This window comes from Gracilinanus agilis, chromosome 2, assembly GCF_016433145.1.
Source record: "Gracilinanus agilis isolate LMUSP501 chromosome 2, AgileGrace, whole genome shotgun sequence".
NCBI lineage: Eukaryota > Metazoa > Chordata > Mammalia > Didelphimorphia > Didelphidae > Gracilinanus > Gracilinanus agilis.
The window spans coordinates 33741458-33760176 of NC_058131.1; the positions used below are offsets into that span (position 1 = coordinate 33741458).

At 49.5% G+C, this 18719-nt stretch overlaps 1 protein-coding gene across 1 annotated transcript in view; it reads right to left on the reverse strand.

The window, feature by feature from the left end:
* The window catches only part of POLR1A (RNA polymerase I subunit A), a 72335-nt gene that overhangs the window by 27468 nt on the left and 26148 nt on the right, over nt 1-18719 (reverse strand). The window contains exons 14-19 of the mRNA XM_044663059.1: nt 13822-14013; nt 3114-3263; nt 1232-1415; nt 692-774; nt 450-608; nt 14-112 (exon numbers count right to left, since the gene is read on the reverse strand). Coding sequence (XP_044518994.1) covers nt 14-112; nt 450-608; nt 692-774; nt 1232-1415; nt 3114-3263; nt 13822-14013 — 867 coding nt within the window. The remainder of the gene's footprint in view (nt 1-13; nt 113-449; nt 609-691; nt 775-1231; nt 1416-3113; nt 3264-13821; nt 14014-18719) is intronic.

The following is an 18719-nucleotide window of genomic DNA, read 5'->3' on the forward strand; positions in this document are numbered from 1 at the left end:
GCCCCGCTCAGACCTGCATGGTGTTGACGGTGGATCCTTTGGCCCCGGACTGCACCATCATCTGCAGGTTGTTCTCCGGGAAGCCTCTGTGGAGGCCGAAGGGCATGCAGGCCTGGCAGGGCAGAGACACGGAGAGGATGGCCCGAGCCCCAGCTGGCCCCCCACACTCCCAGACCCACACAGGCTCCCTCAGGGCCTCCTCCCCGGCCGTGAGCCACAAGGCCAGCCCAAGGGATCCTCCGGCCTGCGGGGGGGAGGTGGCGGCACCTGAACAGGGCTAAGCAGCCGGCGTGCTCAGGGCCCCCGCGCCTCCCTCACCTCCTGCCCAGCGTCACCTGGCTAGGAAGCGTGTGAGGCCCAGGGTGGGTGCCACCTCCCACAGGAAGCCTCTCCCCTTACTGCCCGCAGTCTGGCCGGGGCTGGCAGCGCAGGCCGGCCGGAGGCCTCACCTTGTTAATCTCGTTGCTGTAGTGATTGACCTCCTCCTTGAACTTGAGATCCACCATATTGAAGTCTCTCTGGTCCTTGCTCAGATGGGCGTCCTGCCACCTGGCCCGAGCATCCTCGGGGGTGGTCGCGTCAGAGAGGCCGAAGGCGGCCTTGATGGCCTGGAGGGAAGGAAGCGGTCAGTGTCGCGTCCACAGAGGAGTGGGCAGCTGACCCCGGACCCAGCCTCCCCAGCCCGCCTTACTCGGAAGCCACAGTGAGAAGATTCTTCGATGACCGACTTCCTCCTGGCATCCGCCTGAGGCCTCACCAAGATGTCCTCCACACCTGCAGGGGAAGAGGGGCAAGGTGGGGGCGCTGGCGAGGGGAGCCCAGGGGCCGCTGCAGGGGCACCCACGGGCAGAGACAGCAGCTCTTGCTCTTCTAGCAGGGAAGACGCGGCTCGAGAGGAGGCTCTAGGCGAGCCGAGGGGAGAGGCAGGTGCGTGCCAGCCCCCCTCACACTGGCACCCTGACAGGGCATCAAGCAGGAGGGGCCCCGGAGAGCCCTCGGACCCCAGAGAAGGCGAAGGGACCCTCTGCTGCCTCCAAGACCAAAGAGTACCGAGCAAAGCAGCCACCAGGCCTCCCTCCCTGGCCCAGAGAGGCATTAAGGGACTTTCCAGCCGGGTGACTGGAGACGGGGACCCCCAGCCCCACCCCCCCACCCCCCCGTTGCCTGCCTCCAGAGGACCCCATCCCCATCAGGCTCCAAGCAGCCCTCCCCGAGGAGGGGCCGCACTTACCCAGGGTGAAGCCCTGGTAGAGCTGCAGGTAGGCCGTGAAGAGCCGGGCCAGGCACGTGAGCACTCGGCCGCTCGTCTCCCCGCCGTACACCTCGTAACAGCAGTGGACCAGGCCGTAGGCAGAGCTGCCGTAGTGGGCCTTGTCCAGGACCCCACAGAGCAGCTCCCCTTCTCGGATGATGACCTGCAGGGGGGGAAGGCCATGAAGCCTCTGCAGGCAGCCTGGAGCTCGGGAGGGCGCGATGCCCGGCGATGCCGAGGCCTTCCCGAGGCCCAGGCCGCTGACCGGCCCCCCAACACCTGTCCTAAATCTGTTCTCGCGCCCAGAGAGAGAAGCGCTTCGGGAAAGAAGAGGCTTCTTTTTGTCCTTGGATCTCCCGTATCGGGCACCAGGAGACGCTTGGTCTGGAGGAGGGACGAGCCAGAGGTGCTGAGCGCCTGGGCCTGGACTCACAGGACCCAGGAGCAGTGTGACCCTGGGAAAGTCACTTAACCTCTGCCTCGGTTTTCTGCATCTACTTCACAGAGTTGTTTGTGGGGGAGAAAAGGGATAAATCTGTAAAGTGCTTAGCCCAGTGCATGGCACATTCGAACTCTTCCCTTGTTCCTTTCATTACCAGGACTCTATGTTCCTTTTTTCATTTTCATTCATACGGAAAGTAGCTAAAAAACACTACTGCCAGCAAAAATGGGAAGAAAGTGAAGAGTTACTGAGCACTTAAAAAAAAAAAAAAATAAACCTTTACTTTCTAGCATTAGATGGATACTGAAGTATCAGTTCCCAGGCAGAAGAGTCGTAAGGACTGGGCAACAATGGGAGAAGTGACTTGCCCAGGGTCACACAGCTCAGTGACACACTTTTTTAAAATGCAGAAAAGAGAAGGAAGTCAGAAGAAACACAGATAAATCAGACAGCCTTAGAAGTAACATGTTGAGCTGATCATAGCCTTTGAAAAAAGCAAACAGTGGAAGAAGATTTACAGGTTCATATCCAAACCTCTTTTTCTGGTCTACTTTGCATTTGGAAATGTTCCCTCTTTTAGTTGTTCATTAAATTTGGAATTAAAAAAAAAAGTCTTTAAAAATTAAAAGCTTATGGATTGAATGAATAATATAAAACCCAACTTGATGGATTAGGGCTCCGAAGTGGACATCTAACAAAGGGAGGCTTTGGGAACATGTGATTTGGTATAAAATCCCATTAGCTGGCCTTTTACCACACCACGGATTCCATTACCTGGTGCTAAGTCACATTCCCCACCTACTTAGCCCTGGACACTGCATCTTCCTCAAGAGAACATACAGAACCCTGGGCAGGGCCCGGGGCAGGTCTTGGACCCCGGGCCACTGTCACTGGCCAGCCAGGTGCTCATCGGACCTGCCAGAAGTCCCTTTACTAAGATTTCCCTCAGTCAAGGAAGTCCCAGGTCTGATAAGCACGCACAGTTTTGATTCTTTTTGTTGACACAAATGGGGTACAAAACAGAGTTCTCCCTGACCTGAGGACTTCTTCCCAGGCTACAATTCCTCAAGCAGAGAAGCTAAAGGAGTGTGGAAGAGGCTCCCAGAGAGCAAACCTTCCAATGAGAATTATGAGGGTTTCACTATTCTCACAAGTCTTGCTTCCCTTTTAACAGGATTTAGGAGCAGCAGGCAACAGCAGGAGGAAGAAAACTCAGTGTAAAGCTAAGGGGCCTCCCCTGAGAGCTGCAGGACACTCGGAGGCACACCCGGAGGGCCGCGTGCTCGAGGTGCCAGCCACGTTCCTTTCTAATCCAAAGTCTTCTTTCCCTCTTGGGCTTCCCTGGCTGCCCTCTTTTATTTCTCATCATGCCACCTTGTTCCCACAACCGGAGAAACAAGAATAATGTCACGAGCATACCTGGGACTCGCACAGAGCATCCAGGCCACAAGCTGGAGCAGCTCGGGCATCCTGCTTGATCCAGGCTTTCCCGCTGATTTTCGCCTTCCCAATGAGGTTCAAGGGGATGTGGTTCTCTGGGATTATGTTTATTAGCAACGTAGAGACAACCTAGAAGGAAGTCAAGAAAGCGTGAATGCGTAACAAGTTCAGGTTCCCTTTCCCATCCACCTAGGGCAAAGAGTAAGTAACAGGGAACAAATTGAAAGTGAGAAGGGGACACTCTTTAGATGGCTTCTCTCCTGCCCGGCCTCCCACGTCCTCCAGAGAAGGATCTGATCATTCCAGCCTGCAGTGCCCACTCGAGGCACCTATCGGCGCCCCCAGCCAGGCGCACTTCTCGTCACATCACATTCCAAAACACAAGTTTGGGAGACAGAAAAAAAATCAGAAAGAGGACGTGTTACAAAATCAGGCATGAGAGGCCAAAGGCTTAGAGACTACTCATGTCAACATGTCACAATACTCAATTTGAGAAAAGTATTGATAGCTACAAGATGTGGGAATGACAAAAACACAACAAAACCTGAAAGGGACTCTATTTTAACAGAGAGGAAACAAGTTAATGCCCTGGAAGTCATTCCTGAGCCAGTTGTCTGGGTACAGTCACAACCCTGGACTTGTTGGAGCAAAGAATAAAGTTAATAAGAAACTAGAAGAATGGCATGCAGTTAAGCTTCAAAGGAATCTATTTAAATGAGGTTTTAATGCCTGTCCCTGGGGGAACTAGAATAAACACTGACATATTTTAAGTAATTTTTTTTAAACTTTTCCCTTCTGTCTTATAATCAATACTGTATATTGGTTCTAAGGCAGAAGAGCAGTAAGGGGTGGGCAAGTGACTTGCCCAGGGTCACACAGCTAGGAAGTGTCTGAGACCAGATTTGAACCTAGGACCTCCTGTCTCTAGGCCTGGCTCTCAATCCACAGAGCCATCTAGCTGCCTCTTTAACTATTTCTTAAAGAAATTTTAAAACTGTTAGGAAAGCAAGAACTCAGTTTGGCAGAAATCAGGTTTGGCCAACATCTTTTTTTAAATTTTAAAACCCTTACCTTCCACATTGGAATCAATAGTGTGTATCGGTTCCAAGGCAGAAGAGTGGTCAGGGCTAAACAAGGTAGAAATGGTATTTTGGAAGAAGGATTGTGCTCACGAGGAGATGCCACAGAATGCGTTGGAGTGGTGATCGACAGGGAGATTCTTAGAATCTTGGAGGGGCAGAATGAAGAGATTTTGTAACTGCCAGTTTCGGGGAGTTTGGAGGAACTCTGAGAGGGAAAAGAGCTCTGAGTCTCTCACTCCAGCCTTTGGAAAGTGAATCCACTCCTGAGAAAGACGCTCTTATCAACTGAAAATCTACAATATCCAGAAGCTCTGGTCAAAGAAGAAACAAGATCAACTAGGGAGGAGATGGGAACTCCTGGATATACCCTCAGGGATTTTCCCTGAGGTAGACAGAATCTCTCCTAGTTCCTGACTCATCATCTCCCTATTCCAGTTACCCTAGAGACTTATTCCCTTTGAGGGAATAAGAAAGGCTCTCAATCCACTGAGCCACCCAGCTGCCCCCTTTGGCTAACATTTTGCACCAAATACCACAAATGCAGCAGAAGGATATAAGACTATTTAAATGGCCGTATCATAAACACATTAAAAGAGCAAGAAAGGAGATAATTTTCACAACCATGAATAGTAGAAAGGTTCTTGACCAAACATGGGATGGAAAGGATCACAGGAAATAAAACAATTTTATTTAAAATAAAAAAAATTTTGCACAAACAAAATCAAGAGTTAGAATAAAAAAAAAATAAACACAACTAGGGAAAAAAAGTTTTTGTAAATCAACTTATCTAATAAATGTCTAATATCCTAAGAATTAATACAAATAAAATAGAAGAAGAGCCTCCTCACCAAATGGTTGGGACATGAACAAACATAAAACAAGAAACCATCAAGAAATGTTATATCATTAAGAAGAGAAATAATAAATTTAAAACTCTGAGGCACTGTCTCAGATCCATGAGATCATTAAAGGACTTTGAAAAGAAAAGGAAACCAAAGATGACAATTATTGGAGGGGCTGTAGGAGAGAAGAGGGCACCCAACTGTACCACAGGTGAAGCTGTAAAATGGCTCAATGATTCTGGATAGCAATTGGGAACCAGATCTAGTTACTAAACTATGCAAATGTTCTTTGACTCAGTGATACCACTTTTAGGCTCATACTACACAAAGAGATCAAAAAAAGAAGGAAAGAACCTGCCTTTCCTACAAACGTCCTACAAAAATATTTATAGCAACAATTCTGGCATAACCAAGACAGACTCAAAGTAGATGCCTATCAATTGGATAAGCAAATTACAGCATAGGAATGGAATGGAATATTGCTGTGCTATAAGAAATGATGCAAGGGACAGTCAAAGAAAACTGGAAAGCCTTCTATGAGACACAGGATGACGTCAGTGGAACCAAGAAGCTAACACTGTAAAGGAAAAATGATGAAAGACTTCAGAACTATGATAGATATTCCGAAAGGCTATTGATTAATCAGGTTTCCCACCTTTGAGAAAGGGGGTGATGGAATCAAGCTATAGTTCTGGCACAATGAATGTGTGAATTTATTTATTTTTGGAAGGCGAGGGGGAAAGGCAATAATGAAAAAAGAAAGAAAAAAGATCAACAAATCATGAACAGTAGAGAATAAAAAGCAGTTCAGAAGAGGAAGAACTATTATTTCAAACAACTAATATGTACATACAACATACGTGTATGCACATATGTGCACAGACACACACATGATACTTCATGAAGGCCAGTGAAGCTACATAGTGGAGATTCATAGCTTCCTACATAGTCCTCCTCTGTCTATTCTTACTGGTAAAGGGAAATGTTCCTGTTCGCTGATATTTGTTGAGTTCATAATAATAAAAAGGAAATGAAAAAACAAATGTAATCAATATAAAACCACTTCCATAAGAAGGAGCCCCCGAGAGACCATAAACCACTTTAGTTTGTCTTCCTAGCCAAGTGGATAGATATGTCAGCCAGGGGCCATAACCATCTACAATTTAAACACATTTTAAGAATCTGATGGAGCTAGATCATCGGAAGTGCTATCTCTTAGGAAGCAGTCAAGGAAAAAACATGGTTAAGGAACTCTTGGCATTCGCTGCACTAAGCCATGCCTTCCTGAGAGCAAGAAGAAGGAAACAAGTAGAACGAGCATCTCCGAATGCTTGCGTAACTGATTTTTCCCACAATGGGGCCCACAGATGGATTCCACCATCACAGTCTCAGGTAGTCTACTCTCAGCCCCAGGGGTCCCTTCCTTTCATCTGTCCTTTAGAATTCCTCTTTTAAGCCAAGCGCCCAGGCTGGCCGCAGCTTCGTCCCTCTCCAGGTTCCCCTCCTAAGCCTCTGGACTTTCTCCACCACGTGCCTTGGACTTTTCCCCTGCACGCTTTGTAGCTTGCTTCCATTGTCTCCCTCTAACTAAAGGTCAGCTTCCATGATGATCAGTGGACTCGATGGATGCTGTGAGGAACAGGAGAGGAAAAGCAGCTGAACCAGGCAAGTACTTCTGGAGGAGAGGGCGTACTCTTGAGGGCATGGAAGGATCCATCCCCAAGGCACCTGAAAGAAGGAAAAGCCACCAAAGATGAGGAAACGGTCTCAGGCCTTACAAGTAGTCCCAAAATCAAGTAAGAGGGTATCAATCACTCTGGCACCATCTACGGCTTTCTCACCTTCAGGAAATGGTCTTGAAACATTTCAGGGACCTGTGATGAAAGTCAGAGAAGGGTATGGGCTGGTGGTGGAGTCCCGAGAGGCTGCCTGGATTGGAGGTCCCAGTGAAGTTAAAAAAGGGTCGAGAGGCCATAAGGCTCAGGAGAGAGAGACCGACAGATTACAAATGGATACAAGGCTAGGTCATGAGCACAGCAGTCTGATGAACAGAAGGGCACAATGACCATCTGGTCATCCCTGTGGAGAGTCAAGATAGAGCTGAAGAGCAGGTCATGGGATGGTAGCAGGAGGGACCAGGAAAAGCTGGTATTTGGGGAATATCTCTCTATGTGGAGAAGTCCCCTAGGACAAGAGCAGGAGAGAGGGGAAGATGGGAAGCCAGGCACAGAGCTGGAGGAGGAGCAGGGAGGCAGAGAACAGCTGCCACCATCTGGCTGGGGAGCAGAGTGGGGGATCCAGGACCATAGCGGAGGAGAAAAGGAGAGACTGGAAATGGCAACGGAGAGGAAGGAGAATTGTGACCACTCCCACAACGAGTCACCCAGGGCTCAGGGACTTCCAGAGAGGTTCAAAATCAATTGTGACAACTGCAAGGAAAGGACAGAGGCTGATGGGAAAGAGGGAGGACACAATGAGAGGATTCAAAGTCATCCCTTGAGCAAGTGCTGGTTCATCTGGTGAGGCCTTGGGAAGGTGATGTGTCCCAGACCCCATGGGGCACCTGAATAAATGCCCCCTAGCAGGAGGCAAACAACAGTTTAGAACCCTAACGTCCCTTCCCCATCTAGAGCCCCAACATCAGTCTAAGAGGCCAGAAGCCACTCCCTTCAGAATGACCCAGACCAAAAACACCCCAAGCAGAGGAGAATTCTGGCCACTAGTTAAGTCTTTAAGTACAGTTGAAGGACAAAATGGCAGCATTCCTTAGCCACAAAGAAAGCTTTTGTTTCTCAGCCACAGAACATGAAAGGCAGCCAACAGCAGTGCAGGAGCCCCCAAATAACTCTATGAAGAGTTCCAAGGCATCAGGTTTGAACCAGAAGCTGCTCGCAAACAGCTCAGAGGCAAAATTGGGACCCAGGACCAAAATGGTTCAGGGCTTATTCTGTACTACCATATTCCATTTAAATCTGGGGGAGGGTGGGAGATGGGGAGGGGTTCCCCTAGCCAATGATGGATAGCCATGATAAGTCAGGAAGAAAAGCACCCTGAGAGGTTTGAAGAGCTCTCACTTAAGTCTCGAGGAGCTAGAGAGGATTGGGGGTGAGAAGCCCATGCTTGGAATCTATCTGTGGAGGAGACACAGAACTTGAAAGACAGGCAGGGAAGGCCCTAAATGCCGGCCCATCCCATCATCCTTTTACCCCAAGGGCAGCAGGGAGCCCCTCAGGTTTCTGACCAGAGGGAGGGATGGGGCCAACAGAGAGACCAGAGAGAGGAGAGACCAAACAGGTGGAACCCAACATCAGTAATCTGGAAAATGGGGTGAAGAGAGATGAGCGAGGCGAGAGGTGCTGGTGAGAAGTAGACAGCTGATGGAGTCCAGTAGGACGAGGGGGTCTGACTGGAAGACTAGGTGATCGGAGGCTGCCACCTGCCTGCACAGACGTTATCATGGCGTCAGGGGAAGGGATGAAGGTGCCAAGTAAAGAGAATGTTTCTGAGAACAGAGTCTGCAGAAGTGGAGAGAGGAAGGAGGGAAGATGGCTGTGAATCCTCTGCAGGGAGAAGGACCAAAATCTGCACAGTGACAACAGCCGTGCTGCTGACAAGCTCAATGCAGGGAAAGCCATGTTCAGAGTGGGAATGGGGTGTGGGCCCCCCCCAGGGAAGGCTTCCTGCCCACCACCTGGCATTGGGAGCTTAACAAAGGTTTGTCACTGCCTGGCTGATGGGGACCTGAGCGTGATGGGAGTCATGCCAACATGGGGGAAGGAGCAGGAATATAATGACTCGGTGGCATGAAGCCATCTGTTTCTAACCACTGTCCCATGGCCAGGGTCTCCCAGCAAAAGGCCAAGAGGGGCACAGAACACCAGGGAAGGTGGCTCACAGGGCCAGCACCTGTGGCCAGGTCTGCATGGACTGTGCTGAACTTCCCCTGGTCAAGGCCTTTCCTTCCAGCCACAGGGCTGCCCCAAAGGGATATCCCACTCAAGTCCAAAGAGCAGCGATCTCAATGCCCCTTCAAGAGGCTAGCCATCTCTCTGTTCCTAAAGAATAATTGAAGGGGCAACTAGGTGGCTCAGTGGATAGAGACAGGAGGTCCTGGGTCCAAATGTGGCCTCAGACACTTCCTAGCTGGGTGACCCTGGGCAAGTCACAACCCCTATTGCCCAGCCCTGACCACTCTTATGCGCTGGAGCCAATACACAGTATTGATTCTAAGGCAGAAGGTAAGGGCTTAAAAAAACCAAAAGAATAACCGATCACCGCATTCCCCACCATCTATGAGGACTCACTCCTTCCTTCATCTCACTCCTGACTCCTGACTGACTCTCCAGATTGCTCCCCTCCTCCCTGTGGTAGAACATGGCTCCGGGGGGACAGGGCCTGTCTTCTTGCTTGGGCCAATAACCCCAGCACTTAGCGTTGCGCCTGGCCCACAGGAAGGATGATCCAAATGCTAGCTGACCCTACCTCACCCAACCTGGTCCAGCTTTGCTGCTCCATCCCCTCCTGACTCCTGAGCTGATGGTCCTTCCTCACCCTGCACTGGGGCCAATCTGTTCCCTCTGCCTGCAGGACTGGGCCACACTCTGCCATCTGGACCAACCAGCACCCAAGTCCAAACTCCCTGGGTGCGATTTGGGTCAACCAGCATCCAAATCTGAACTCCCTGGGCACCGAACGGAATCATTTGAAGTCTGCTGAACTTTCCAGCCTACGTTGGACGCTGCCACCTAGAAGGCGGCCCCCTGATTTCCCCTGATTATGAACACAACAACTCCTTCAGGACTCCACAGAATTTTGTTTATGTCCATCTGAGATTCATTAAACTGTCATTTTCAGACGGAGTAATTATATCATCCTATGAACCCCGCCCCCGGCACTTGGTCTGGATCTCTCTCATGACCGTCATAATTAAACTACCTTTCTCCAGCAGGGAATTAATTCTATTCTGCTTTACACCCTCCCCCAGCCCTCGGCTTACACCCCTCTCTCTCCCTATGTCTGATTCTCCTTCCCTCTTTCCCTGTCTCTCTCCTTCCCTCTCTCTGTCATTCCTTCCCTCTCTGTCTCTCTTCCTAACACTCCCTTTTTCTTTCTTTCTTTTCCTCATGAGGCTGCTCTTTTCTCACTGTGGCAGCCTTCCTGCATTGCAGGGGAAAAGATTAAGAATGAAGGACGAGGGGGCAGCTGGGTAGCTCAGTGGATTGAGAGCCAGGCCTAGAGACGGGAGGTCCTAGGTTCAAATCCGGCCTCAGACACTTCCCAGCTGTGTGACCCTGGGCAAGTCACTTGACCCCCATTGCCTACTCTTACCACTCTTCCACCTATCAGTCAATACACAGAAGTTAAGGGTTTAAAATACAAAAAAAAAAAAAAAAAAAAGAATGAAGGACGTCCCCCCCTGCCAGGGAGATGTCTCTGCAGTGACATGGTGGATGTGGACTTGACAAGTCTCCAAACAAGCTCAACAAGTGCCACAAGAAGCTGGAAGAACCAGGCAACTGGGGGGAGAAGGGGACCACAGAGGGCAGGCTCCCATGCCAGGGCTGCCTCGGTGCACCAGCAATCACCAGATGAAGGTCAGGTCAGAGGCCAGGCTTTCTGGCCCAGCTCGCCATCACTGGGGCCGGCTCTCCTCTCACCTCTGAAGCTACAATACCCCAGAAAGAGGTGGGCTCACTGCCAAGCCCGGCGAGCGCCTGAGCCCCCAGCACCAGCTGCCGAAGGGGATGCAGGAAGGCAAAGAGGACGTGCGGTGGGCAGGCTGTTCACTGGCCTCCACTATCATACACGGGATTTCCTTGGATGGGTAAGCTGTGTTTCGGGGTTAAGCCCAGGACCGAAGCCTGGGGCCAGGTTAGAGCCACAGGACCTCCCAGAGAAAGGCCGAGGGGAGGCACAGGAAACCAGCTGGGGCAGCACGGAGGGGCTGACCTTCCCAAGGACAAGGCCACTCCCTCCAGCCACAGGGCCACCCCAGAGGAATATCCCACTCAAGTCCAAAGAGCAGGGATCTCAATGCATCTCTCCTGCCATTGGATTTCAGCCATTATGAACGATGACAAAGACGGATGACTTCCAGTGGGAACAGAGGAGCTGGAGCAGCAGTAAACAAACTTCCCAGGGCTAGAAACTGCTTTGGAAGCAGAATCCGTTTCTCAGGACCCCAGAAATGTGTCTATCTCCAAGGCCTAAGGGCAGAGGGCACAAGTCCTAGAAGTCAGACAAACCCACCCGCTTTGACTAAGCTGCCTCCAAGGAAACAACAGCCTCAGGGCCTGGGCCCCAGAACAGCAAGGCCATGGGTGCTACAAGCTACATCTGGATTTGCTCTTTGGTGCTGGTCTGTGCCGGCTGCTGAGCATGGGCTTACAGAGGATCTCAGTCTTGGAGCTGGAAGAGGTCTCTGGGCCATCCAGGCCAACCCACTTTTTAAGAGATGAAGGATCAGAGGGTCAGAGAAGTTGGGGGAAGATCTGCAGGTCCAGCAGTCTCTCCACTGTACCGAATTGCTGAGCTCTGGGACAAAGCCCTTGCTTTAGTCAAGTTTCCCCGTTTGGGGGAGGCTCTGGGCAGGCCTCCCATCAGCCACACATCCCTCTTCAGAGCCAACACAAGACTCCCAGAGGCCAGGGGGCCATCAAGGGTAGATTTCAGGACCACAGTCTAAGAGCTGGAAGGAGCCTCTGAGGGCATCTAACCCCTGCATTCTACATGCAAGTGAACAGAGGCCCAGAGAGCTCACATGAAAAGTGACTGAGCCGAGTCCAGAGATCTCTCCATTGGACAATGCCTCCTACATCCTAGAAGTCTCCACACTAGCTGCCCCTTTGCTCCAAATGCTTTCAAAGATGAGGGAAAAGCCTGGGCTAAGACTCTAGACTAAGGTTCCTCTGGGGTCCCTGAGGCCAAGTCTCTGGGTTTGCCTTAAGTGCGGTCAGTTCTGTGGATATGCACATCATTCTCCTCCGTGACAGGTACTCAACCTTGCCACATATATGTACACAAACTGTCTGTCCCAAACCCCAATTCTCCATCCTAGTAGCTAGCATTCACATAGCACCTGCTGTCTCAGCATCTGTGCTAAAACGCTATACAGATGTCATCATTCCTATTCCCATCAGACCTGTGCTCTAACCTCCTCCACGGTGCCCCAAAGAATCCCAGCCGCTGGCCACAAGCCACCCTACCTCCCCAAACTTGCCCCTCTCAATCTCAAGGCCCTGGGCTCTCCCCCAGAGATCCCTCCTTCCCCTTCTTTCTCACCCCAACTCCAGGCCCAGAAGGAGGGTCAGACCTCGTCCCTCTCTCTTCTCTGCTATCTCCAGACCACTCTCAGCTGCTGACTACCCTATCCTGGACCTCTTCTCTTCTCCCAAGGCCTCTACAGTCCACCACTGAGATCCTCTTCCTACCCTTATTGTTGCTGCCTATTGGCCTTGGTTCAAGTCACTCTCCCAAATTTCTCAGTCACAGCAGGGCCTCTTAGCTGCAATTTCAGTTATCCATGGTTGAGCCAAGGTGCTAGAAGTCTGTCTGTAGCGGCAGTCTCCCTCCTCTGCTTCTACCCCCCCCCCCCATTTTTGGAATGTTTTAGTTTGGGGGGGGAAGACATGGAGCACTGAGCTGAAGAGCAGAAGTGAAGAGAGCACACACACACACACACAAACGGTCCTTACTGCAATGCCATCACCCCCAGGGAAGCTGATGGCCTCCCTGCCTGACCTCTTAAATCCAGTGGCCTCCTCCTCCCCTGCACTTCAGCCACACGCCAACAGGACACACACGGGGCTGCCAGCAGGCTATACCTTCAGAACAATTCACCCTGAAACTGTGCCTCCAGCCTCTTCAGTCCTTTCAGCCCATCACCTCCTCACTCAAAATAACACTATCCTTCACCTTGCTATCATCCTTGGGCCTTCAATTAATATCCCACAGAAGAAGTCAAGTCAGAGTGGATGAGAGGCCCTAGTAAAGACTGGCATTCTGAAGAAGGAACCGACAAAGAAGTCCAGAGGGAAGAAAAGGAGGACCTGTCTTAAAGAGACAGAGGGGCTCGTCGGAGAACATCAACTGAGATTGATTAAAAAATAAGTAAAGAGATGGAGGTGAGGCAGATAAAGGACAATGAATCCAAATATAGGTTAGCCTGGTAAAGTGTCTAGAGGCAGCTCAGTAAATAGAAAGCTAGGCCTAGAGACGGGAGGTCCTGGCTTCAAATCTGGCCTCAGACACTTCCCAGCTGTGTGACCCTGAGTAAGTCACCCCCTTTGCCTAGCCCTGACCACTCTTCTGCCTTAGAACCAACACACAGTATTGATTCTAAGGTAGAAGGTGAGGGTTTAAAAAAAAACACAAAACTACATAGGTAGTCCAGTGGACTGAAAGCCAGACCTAGAGATGAGAGGTCCTCGCTTCAAATGTGGCCTCAGAAATCCCTAGCTGTGTGACCCTGGGCAAGTCGCTTAACCCCCAATGTCCAGCCCTTACCACTCTTCTGTCTTGGAACCAATCCTTAGAATCAATTCTAAGACAGAAGGTAAAGGTTTAAAAAATAAAACAAAATGAGTGTCCAGAGCACAGAAGTTCAGAATGCACCAAGGTTTGCAAGGAAAGCTAATGGTAACCAAGAAGAGTTTTTTACAAAGATATCAGAGAGGAGGATCACAGAAGGACCAGACCATGGCTTGAGGCCAAGGAGAATGTTCTCAGACTGAAAAGGACAGAAGAAAAATGGCTGATTTTTACCTGTTTTCCTGTCCACAGTGGGCATGGCTTGAGAATTGCAGGTGGAAAGATTTTTACTCGCCCAACTTTGTCTGTCAGTCCTCGGTACACGAGCTCCATGTACTGCTCCCGGGTGAAGAAGCAGCCCCGGGTGGTCATCCGGGCACCAGAGACCATGTGATCCTGGATCAGTCCGGCCAATGGCTGGCCATCCTGATAGAAGCAAGCACAGGGGCAGGGGGAACAGGAGACACTCTTAGAGGCAAACTTCCATCGCTCTTCCCAGGCCTCAAGGCTCTCTGGCAAATAAAACCTTCTCTCTACTTCTCCCATGGCTCCCCAGCCTGGACTTTCCATTTCCCCCATGAAAAACCCAGAGACTGCCCTGGCACTGCCACTAGTCTTCATGTCTGCTCTTAGCCCATGTTCCCCAATTGACCTTATCTCCTCCATCGAGCCTCCCCTCCCAATTCACTGATTCTCTGGGGCTGCCCTCACTAGAGGCTAATGGCCCCAGAAAAGAGTCTGCATGGATAAAAGGAGGCCAGGGGCTATTGGCTAGGTACGCCTCAGATAAGCCGCAGAGGCATTCCTACTAGCTCCCAAGATCGCTCTCCTATTTAAGGGGAGCTCACAATGAGAGCTCTTTGAGAGAAGGGACTGTTTCAGGCTTTGTATTGGGGACCCTGGCACCCGTCTTACATAGTGCCAGGAACACAGCCAGTGATGAATAAATGTTGGATGACTGACTGGGCTACAGACCCTTTGAAAGCAAGGATGACAGTTCCTCTCTGGGCTTATACGAGATCCTGGGGAGATGTTAAAGGGCTCTCCGAATCAGTCAACCAACTAATGTGCATTTATTAAGCACTGTGTGTAAGCACTGGTGATGTAAAGATTAAAAAAAAAACGTAATGGTTCCTGCCCTATGGGAGCTTTTTATTTACCCAAAGGCTCCCCTTCACCCCCCAGCTACACACACACACACACACACACACACACACACACACACACACACACACACACACTCTAAAGGACAAGCTCGAGGGAGTTAAACACAAGACGGCTGAGGGGAGAAGGAGATACTAGCAGTAGAGGGGAACAGGAAACAAGATCCATTACATAAACCATGCAGGACAGGAAGAATCCGCTTTGATGCTTCCAACTTCAATCACCCGATCACTGATGAACTGAGTCTTGCCTCTAGTGTTTGTTCTTGGCAATGCATGTGGTGTTTAAATGACTTTATTCTAAAAAATTAGCCTGGCCTGAATGACATTTGTTAAAAAACAATTTATATGAGTAGTTTTGTATGGACATTAAGCTATTTCTGCATTGGGGAGCAGCTTAGGTACATAGACATTGCATTTTTAGGATTTTTTAAAATGCATTTTTGCAGTTATGTTTTATAAATATGGAACTAGCAATAACTCCCATGCATAATCTATTAGGGTTTGCAAAGCACTTTCCTCACAGTAACTCCATGAGCTAAGTAGTCGGGGATGTAGAGTTGTACAGTTTACAGAAGGGAAAACTGAGACACAGAAGGGTCAGGGCCATGCCCAAAGTCAGGGCTTTTCAACAGTGTGTGTGATGAAACCATATTAGCAGGGGCAGCATCTAAACAATTTGCGGCAAATAGGACCAGGGTTCTAGAGCTGGGAAGGCTGGTCCTTGGGAGTGGAATGCAACAGAATATAAATATGCTGCAGGAAACCACAAGAGAAGACTTGGAAGATTTCTGGGAAGACTTAGAGGCACACTAATGAGTAAAATGAGTAGACCAGAGAAAACCGCACACAAAATGAACATCCCAATAAATGTGGGAAAAACAACCAAACAACAGAAACCGAATGCTATGAGGACATGAGCAGGAACAAAGAGAGCACCAAAGGAGAGACAAGAAGAGCCCTTTTCCCTCTTGGCAGAGGAGCTCTGGGTCCACGAGATTTTGTGGAAGCCTCCAGAAGATGCCAGATCTTTTCAATTTTTGGATAGTTTTGCTGAACTATTTTTTCACTACAACAGCCACCTTAGCCACCTTTTCAATATTACCTTAAGGCAATTAAAGCACTTTATATATAGTATCAAACATGATTTGTCCTAAGCACTGGGTAAGATTAATCACTTAGCCACTCCTTCCTTGGGCAGGTCATTTAACCACTATATAAACCTGTTTCTTCAACTATAAAATGAGGGGTTTGGCACAGGTGGCCCTTAAGATCCCTTAAGCTCTCAATCCTATGGTCCTAAGGGCCTGGGGTAAGACTAGACCCACAATTCCAGACCTTTCTCTCCATTATGACTCTATAGCACCTTCACTGAGAATAGCCAGCCCCTGACGGAGCCAGTAACTCAAAGGCTGGAAAGCCTGCATGCTCAGGGCCAGAGGGACATGTTCCCACTGGGTGAAGGGTGGGAACTCTTAGCTCCTGCCCAGCTAAACCCCCAATTCTCTGCAAGGCAATTACGAATTCCTAACAGAAACTAGAGATTCAATTTTGTGTTCTGAAAACTACCCTTGGAGTCTCATTAATAAGGCTGGTACAGGGGAGCCAGCAAGAAGCATTCTCCTTGTCTTTAGGCCCTGTCCCTTTAAAGAGCACGAGTCTAAGGTCCCTGCCGTCTACTGCAGGAGACAGGAGTTTTCCATGACTTGACATTACTGTCATGTCAAAACTAAGTGATGTTGATGATTTTCGAAGCAATACTCAGGCACCCCTGGGAGGGAGGGATGCTGAATTTCAGTTCTTATAAGGCCAGAGAATGGTAAACTCTCTTGGGCCGATGCTGCTTAACAAGCCAGTGGAGCACCATAACCATCAAACAAAGTCCAAGGTGGACCAGAGGGACCAGAAAAACAGTATTCTGTTTGGTAAATTTGCTGGTTAAGGAAGTGTAGCAGGAGAAGCTCCCAAAGGGTCCCTCAGCCCAGCTTGGGTAAAGGAGGCTGGCCCAGGCCAGGCCAGCTCAAGGAAGGTTCTGACCTCCAGGCCCTCCTAGCTCCAAACTCAGATTCTAAATCCACCCTGAGGCTGAAGGAGCCCATAGAATACTCTCCATCATGTCCAGGGGTCTCATCTGACCAGCCTACTCAACTGTGAGGTCCAAGAGCTGCATCTCATCTGAAGCAGAATAACAAGGAAATAATGAAAAGAAGACTCTAAGGTGGTTGGGGAAGGCTTTCTGTAGAAACCAAGGAAGGGTGCAGTCTGAGTGGAGGAGGGAGAACATTCTGGGCATGGAGGCCAGCCAGAGAGAATGCAGGGAACCAAGAGATGGAGGCTCTTGTTACCGATGTCACTGGATCTAAGAATATGTGAGGGTGGTATGGAGGTCTCATGCAAGCAACCTAATAGCATCTTATTCGCTTCTGAAATAACTAACTTCTACTAGATAACTATGAAAACTTGTGGGCTTAGTCTATACTCATAGATTCATATAGTACCCTTGTAGTTTCCTAAAGGTTTATCTTCATAAAAAATTGAAACTAGAAATTATTCTCCTCATACAGGGGAGGAAAGAAAGGCTCAAAATTGTAATCAAATAAACAATTACTGACTATAATTACTAGATACCTATAAAAAAATCATCTAATAAATGGAAGTCAAGATTTGAACCCAATGTCCTCTGACTCCTAGACAACACTGATTTGGCTCCCTGATTTCCTCTAAAGCATTTGCTGATAAGTTGGAGGGCAGAAACAGCCTTGTACCCAGAGCTAGCAAAAAGCTCACCACCATCTCCTTGGGAGTTTCCCTGCTGGTCCCAATGTGGCTCCTGGTGGGGCCCAGAGCTCGTGATTGTTCTTGTTAGAGGAAAGGGTTTCCCCCTGGAATACAATGCCCCTCTGTGGAAGAGAAGGGGTACATGCTAAGCACTTGTGTTGGGGGATCAAAAGACACCAGCAAGTTTTCCAGGATCCAAAGGCCAATTTTTCTCACTTCTGGATCATCTGAGCCCACTGCTCTGTCCTCATCATCTATCCTGAGAGTGGACAGATGCCTCCTACAAAAAGGAGATAGTAATACCTGTACTTACTTCCTACACCAAAGCCTGCCATGTGCAAGGGCTCTATTGATCTTAAAGCATCCTATAAACAAGAGCCATTACTAATACACAAAATGACCAGATGTGGACCAAAGGTCTGGGGGGAAGCAGCAGCCCTGGACTGGGCAGCAGAGTCAGGGGGTGTCAAATCCTAGCTTGTTCCTCACTCTCTGTGTGGTCCAGGCAAGTCCCGTCCCATTCCTGGGCCTCTGTAAAGCGCGGATCGCACTAGGCAGCTTCTGAGGGCCTAACGATGCCAAGGCTAGCCAGGCTGCTTCTCAGAGATTCCAAGGACTTGGGGCTGATCATCATTCCAGCCAAGGCCACGGTGTTCAGGCTTTGTGCTCATAGCTGTCAGCCAACTCTGCCCTGAGATGTCCTCACTTGTGTCTACCATAGTGGTCACAGAGCCTAGCTGAAGGGGTTCACTGTGAGTGCTTTTCAGGGTCCCCAAGGGACTGGATTGGACAGGATGTCCTCTGTCCCCCCCAAACCTCCCCGCCATCTTAATCTGGTTCTGAAGACGCATTCTTCTTGGCCATTCACGCTTCAACTCATCTGTCTTCCCCGTGACCCTTCAAAGTCACGAGGAAAAGATGAAAGCAGGCGACCCCCCCACACATACACCCTGAGTCCAAATGAGGCGGCTCATTCTATCCCTCCACCCCTCTCCCCTTTTTTGCAGTTTTGAATATTTTATTTTTTTCCTAGTTACACATAAAAACAAATTTTAACATTTACTTTTTAAAATTTGCCCTGCCAATTCTCTTACACCTTTTTCAAAGATGGGACTCTTGAAGAACCCTGGCCCACCTCGCCCAAGCCGTCTGACGAGGACCCTTCACAAGTGCTGAGAGACCAGAGGAGCT